At 52.4% G+C, this 6,414-nt stretch overlaps 1 protein-coding gene across 1 annotated transcript; it reads left to right on the plus strand.

Annotated features, from left to right (window-relative positions):
• The first annotated feature begins 4,350 nt into the window (after positions 1 to 4,350).
• Positions 4,351 to 5,301, plus strand: LOC142821235 (olfactory receptor 10A7-like). The gene has a single exon (XM_075912081.1). The coding sequence runs from the start codon at positions 4,351 to 4,353 to the stop codon at positions 5,299 to 5,301; it is 951 nt and encodes a 316-aa protein (XP_075768196.1).
• Positions 5,302 to 6,414: the final 1,113 nt, after the last annotated feature.

Consider the following 6,414-nt stretch of genomic DNA (forward strand, 5'->3'; position numbering starts at 1 on the left):
TATATCTAAACCTGTGGGTTCTTGCAAAAGAACAGCCGTTCTTCTGCAGTGTCCACGCTGCCCACCCACTGTTGTGAAAGAAGATTTACACTACGGCTTAGGAAAAGACGACCTCTTGCACAAGAGCTATGCTCTTTTCTTACAAGTGTAAGTTTTCTTGTGCAAGAAGGCAGTGTGGCTGCACAGCAGCGGTTACTTGCACAAGAAAGCCCTATGGCTATAATGGCCTTCCAGAGCTTTCTTCTGCAAGGGTATGTCTACACTAGCCTCCTAGTTTGAACTAGGGAGGCTAATGTAGGCATTCGAAGTTGCAAATGAAGCCGGGGATTTAAATATCCCGGGCTTGGTTTGCATCTTCCCGTCTGGTCTTCATTTTTCAATGCCCCTAGTCTGAATTAACTACCCACGGTTACACACGGCAGTGAAACATTAACTTGAACTAAGTCCTTAGTTCAAGTTAACTGTTACAGTTCGTGGAATGAGGTCATCCATGTCCAGCCCCTGACAATAGAGGCTAGAGACACCATCCCTGCCTATTCTGTATAATAGCCAATGATGGACCAATCCTCCATGAATTTATGTAGCTCTTTTTTCAACCCTCCTTCTTAAACCCTGTTAAAGTCCTGAGCTTTACAACATCCTCTGGCAAGGAGTTCCACAAGTTGACTGTGCCTTGCATGAAGAAAAACTTCTTTTTGCTTGTTTTCAACCTGCTGCCTATTAATGTCATTTGATGACCCCTAGTTCAAGTGCAAAAAATTCTTTGGGAGTTAGTTCCCCGGTGTGATGTAGTGGGGGTATCTTGTTGGTTGCTATGCTGGGCAGTGGGCTGTGGGTGACCTCTGCTGTCTGTAGCACGGCCCAGCAGGGGAGGGGCTGAGTCATTATGCAAAGGGGGCTCCAAACCTGTCTGACCAGCTACCCCCCCAGGGAGAGAAACAAAATAAGGTGGAATGCCGCCCCTGGCTGGGGGCAGGGCTGGAAGAAACTTGGTTAATTTCTGTCTGGGATCATGGAAGAAGCAGCCTAGGCAACAGTCTGGGATTTAGGAGCCCTGACTCCCCCATATCAAGGGGGGCTGAGGCATCCTAGGCCTGCCCTGTAACCAGATTACATTTGTGCTGTGTTGTATCCTGGAGAAGCAATAAACTCCCTCTATTCTACTGGCTGGTGGAGTCTGTTCATGCCACTATGGGGGTGCAGGGGACGGGAAAACCCCAACGCATTGTCACACCGCGTTACAGCCCAGTGGCCAATACCAGGGTGACAGAGCAGGAGCTGCAGACTTGGTCTGGTGGATCCAATTTCCCCACAAGAGGCTTTGTCAGAGCTGGGCGAACAAGGCCAGGGCCACAGGTTTCTTTTCTCTCTTCTCTGGCAGGCTCCTGACCCCAGGCCCTGCTCGGGCGCTGGGCTGAGGTGTGGCAGGGAAAACTCCCCTTTCCTACAGATCATGGGCAGCTAGTTGCATTCATCAACCCGGGAAAATTGACCATTCAGCTGCTGAGTTGCCACTTGACTTCAAAGTGACTCATGGACACTGACACTGTCACAGCCAAGTCCTGCCTGGTCACAGCCCCTTGGGGGTCTTGGAACCAAGAGCACAGAGCAGGGACAAAAACCGCCTGGGGACATCACTGACCTCCAGTGAGGTGCAGGGACCCCAGAGCAGCGCAGTCACTAGCGAGCAACCAGCCGGCCTGTCAAAGCGCTGCTGTGTCGGACATGGCTCCATTCGCCACCTCTGGTGACGGGCCCTAATGACCATTTATACCCCGTTCTAATCTGCCTTTAGTGGCTGAATGTGGGTGATGTAGCCCAGAAGTTTCCTGACACTTCCCGGCTCAGTATCAGAGACTGTGGGGACATTTTCACACACACTTCAGTGAATCTCGAAAGGAGTTGGTTGAATTTCAGCAAGGCAGAGACTGCTCAGCCCTAGCGATGAAGCCCCTTTGAAAATGGGATGCAGGCTCCCCAGTCACTTAGATGTTCATTAAAATGACACCTGAACTGAGCTGTTACAGACGCTGACAGGACAGGGACCTGGGTGTTTCTTTCCAAGGGCAGCGGGAGGTTTGTTTCCAGACGGGGCAAGCTCAGCCAACCATGCTGAGATTGTCAAACCCGCTTAAGGGAATTGGATGAGAATTTTGTGCCTAAACCACTTAGGCAGCTCTGACAAACTCAGCCACACAGCGTGTTCCTGGGATCCGTGTGTTATTTCTTGAGAGCCAGCGCAGCCTTCGCCCGCCACAGAGGGATTTGCTTTAGGGCTCAAAGTTTCTCCCCTCTCTGGGATTTTGCCTTTGAGACTAGACGTTTGCATCTGCTGATGTCATCTAGAAACAGACCAAACTTTCCTCGCCAGTGATGTTCCCCGTGGGACTGGCACCTGGGGAGGCGGCCCCTGCCCGCAGCAGGCTATACAGCGCAGCGAGAAGATTTTCCACAGTTGGCACAGGGCTGAGGCGTAGGGCACGTCACCAGACAGGGCGAAGGAGCCTCGGTCGCTGCTCTGGGCTCTGACGTTCCATTGACCAAGCCCGGGGCGCAGGGGAACGCGCCGGGCAGAGATGGAAGGAGGAACCTGCCTCTGGCCCTGAGACGCTGCGTGCAGAGGTGGGAGCCAGGATCCTGTTGCTGCCTGACCTGCCTTGGAGGTAAATCAGCCGTTTCCTCCCGGCTCCCTGCCGCTCCAGGGTTGTGAAGCAACGTGGGTTTGGTAGGACACTAGTGGGGGGGAAGGGGGTGTCCATGGGGCACGGGACTGATTTCTAGCAACCCTCCCACCCAAAAGGAGAGGATTTCAGATCAGCCAAGAGCTTTCAGCTCCCATCACCCTGGTATCTGGGCACCGCACTCTCTGGAACGTGTCTCTCCCCCTCTGCCCCAGTGCATTGCCACCAGCCCAGCTTGGCAGCAGGGTGTACCGCACACAGAGGGACTGATCTCTGGAGGTGTCTGGGCAGCTAACACTCGTATCACCCACACTGCCACGGGGCCCATTCTGAGGTAGTGCCAGAGCCTTTCTAATGGGCCCAATGAGTTCCAGAGAGAGCTGGGGGCAAAGCCAGGATGGGAATAATCTAATCATAGAAATCTAGAACTGGAAGGGACCTCAAGAGGTCATCGAATCCAGGTAAATCAGCCTCGTGGAATGAGGAGTACAGCTAGTTCGGATTAGGAAGCCTAATCCAAACTAGCTACTCCAAGCCGCGTGTAGCCGCGCGGCACGGGGTTCGAACTAGCCGGCATTTAAAAATGGCGCCGGCCGACTTTATGCAAATGAAGCTCGGGAAATTCAAATCCCGGGCTTCATTTGCAATTGCAGATGACTACATTACCCCCGCTAGTTCGAACTAGCGGGGTAGTGTAGACATACCCTTAGACATTCTTTCATCATCCGATTTCTAGGTGAAGACCAAAATAAAGAAATCATCAAGCACCTCCGCCATTTCTAAGTTTCCTGTTACTGTTTCTCCCTCCTCACTGAGCAATGGGCCTACCCTGTCCTTGGTCTTCTTTTTGCTTCTAATATATTTAGTCTTCTTGTTTCCCTTTATGTCTCATGGACTAATCTTTAATTTTATGTCTTTTCTCCATTTGTAAGCAGTTTAATTGTTTACCCTTGCGGGGAACTCAGCTGGGGCAGGGGATAGGGGAGGGGTAGGTCATCTGGGGGTTACAAGAAGGGGTCTATTGGGTGTAGCATGGGAGTTGGGGGAGAGGAAAACTCTATCAGCCCACGGAGATGTGCCTGACTGGTGCACAGGGCTTAGGAACCCACCTGCTTGTACGCTGACCCCAATACAAGCCTCAGTCTCAGCATTTGAGACTGTGCCCTGCTGCTTTCTGCCTAAAGGAGCAGAACCACGGGCCGGGCTGAGGGGAAACCCCTCACACTGACTCTTTCAGGTCCCAGGACCACTTGAGCTCCCTGTTAAATATCCCTTCCGGGCCCAGCTCCCAGTGGAACGGCCCCACCCTCATTCCACTTTTAGCCACCAGGCAGTGGTGGGTGTGACTGTCTGAACCAGGGTCTGTCGCATCTGTCAGGGGGTCTGTATCCCTTGTTCGAGCCTGGTGCCACAGGGTCTGAGTGCCTGGTGCTATCTCTGTAGAAACTCCCAGGGGTGGAGAGACACTGTCTGATTTACTCGCCTTCTCTCAGATATTGAAGCTGTCCCTGGTACCCAGAGACTGTTATTCCCTTCCCTGCCCTCCATTTCCCACTTGGCTGCTGTGCCAGGGCTAGCAGAGGGAGGCGATGAAGACAAGCCTGCCATATTTCAATGAACATTAGTTATTACTCACAGTGACCTTGTTTCTGTCCCACAGACACACCCCATGGCAAGCCAGGAACAAGGAAACCAAACGTCTGTCACAGAATTTATCCTCCTGGGATTTGGGGATCTTCCTGGCCTGCAGGTTCCGCTCTTCCTGCTGTTTCTCGTGATCTACCTGGTGACCATGGCTGGGAACAGTCTCATCGTGTTGTTGTTTGTGGCCGATCGGCACCTTCACACCCCCATGTACTTCTTCCTGGGCAACTTGTCCTGCTTGGAGATCTGCTACAGCTGCACCCTCCTGCCCCGGCTGCTGGCCGGGCTCCTGGCTGGGGACAGGACAATTTCCTTCACAGGGTGTCTCACACAATATTATTTCTTCAGTGCTCTGGTGGCCACAGAATGCCTCCTCCTATCAGTGATGTCCTACGACCGGTATCTAGCCATATGCAACCCGCTGCACTATGCTGCCCAGATGAGTGGCAGGTCTTGCCTCCAGATGGCCGGCGGGTCTTGGATAGGCGGCTTCCTTGCTTGTTGTATAAGCATAGTGTCAATATCCCAGTTAACCTTCTGTGGGCCAAATGGTATCGACCATTTCTTTTGTGACTTTATACCGCTTGCAAAACTCTCCTGCAATCATCCTCTGCTAATGGACATGTTGGCGTTCACAGCCTGCTTGATTTTCGCACTGGTCCCCTTCCTGCTCACCTTGGCGTCCTACGTCTGCATCATCAGCACCATTCTCAGAATCAACTCCACCACTGGGAGGCAAAAGGCCTTTTCCACCTGCTCCTCCCACCTCATCGTGGTGAGTATTTTCTATGGAGCTCTCCTGATTGCCTACATGTTCCCGACCACTGACCGCCTGAGCCACTTCAAGAAAGTTCTCTCGGTCTCCTACACTGTCCTGACGCCCCTGGTCAATCCACTCATCTACGCCCTGAGAAACAGGGAGGTCCAGGAGGCCCTGTGCAAAACTTGTAGGGAATTAAGGTTTCCAAGATTATGACCCATTGGGTTGCTTAGGTGAAAATGGAATAGCTGCAGCATGGGCAGGAGTAGGGCCAGAATCAAAGCCTACCAAATATAAGTTTCTATTTCCACTCACTTCTCTGACCTTCTGCCTTGCTGTTGAAGGGTCACATCTCTGGGAGCAATGGGGGTGCAGGCACCTTTTCCAAACACTTCCTCTGTTATATTTAGGACCAATGGCCGATGCCACCAGGGGCATACCAGCAGGCTGCAGGGGACATGAACTGGTGGCTACTCAAAATGAAAATAGCTGGGGAAACTGAGATCAGAGAGAGGTGCAGGTATTGGTCGTGTGCTTTGTGCCTTGGGGCTGGTCTGCACCGAGAGCCAACCCAGCAGGATGCATATGACCGGTCCAAGAAGACAGTACACTGGGTTGGCCAACCCATTCCAGACGAAGAGTCACAATAGCAGAGGAGACAGCATGAAGAGCCAGGACAAAGTTGTTGACAAAAAAAACAAACAAAAAAACCCCACCGTGCTGGGAGAAAATAGGTTAATCTGTTCCAGGGTACAGCGCTCTCTCTCTCTCTCTCTCTCTCTCTGTTTTGCTTTTTCTTTTTTTTTTTGTTAACAACTTTTCCTCAGGCCTTTTTTTTGGGGTGGGGGGGGGGAGGAGGCGAGCTCAAGGACTTTGCCCTGGCTCTTCATGCTATCACCACTTCTATTAGACCTCACAAAAAATGCACTGGGAAGGGATGAGAGTTGCAAGCTCCAGGAGGGAATGTGGATGCAGGAGGAAGTAGAGAAGAGGATGCTGGCTCACAGAGGGCACCCCAGGCTGGACAGTGTTGGGGTCAGGGGAAGAGTTGAGGTTGTGTGCAACCCGCAGGCTTGTAGCTGTGAGGGTGCAGGAGTTTGGGCTGGGGTGCATGAGGGGCTCAGGGCAAGAAGGCTTGGAGTATGATGTTCTCAGGACACAGATTTGCAGTGTGTGGATGGTGCAGGAGTGTTGTGGCAGAAGACTGGGGATGTGGGGGTGCAGGAGTTTGGGGATGTGAGAAGCTCAGGACAGAGCGTTCCAGGGTATGATAGGCTCAGGTTTGGAGGGGGGGGGGGTGCAGGAGCATTATATGCTGCAGCCAGATGG

The sequence above is a fragment of the Pelodiscus sinensis genome, chromosome 30 (genome assembly GCF_049634645.1).
Source record: "Pelodiscus sinensis isolate JC-2024 chromosome 30, ASM4963464v1, whole genome shotgun sequence".
NCBI classification, from domain to species: Eukaryota; Metazoa; Chordata; order Testudines; family Trionychidae; genus Pelodiscus; species Pelodiscus sinensis.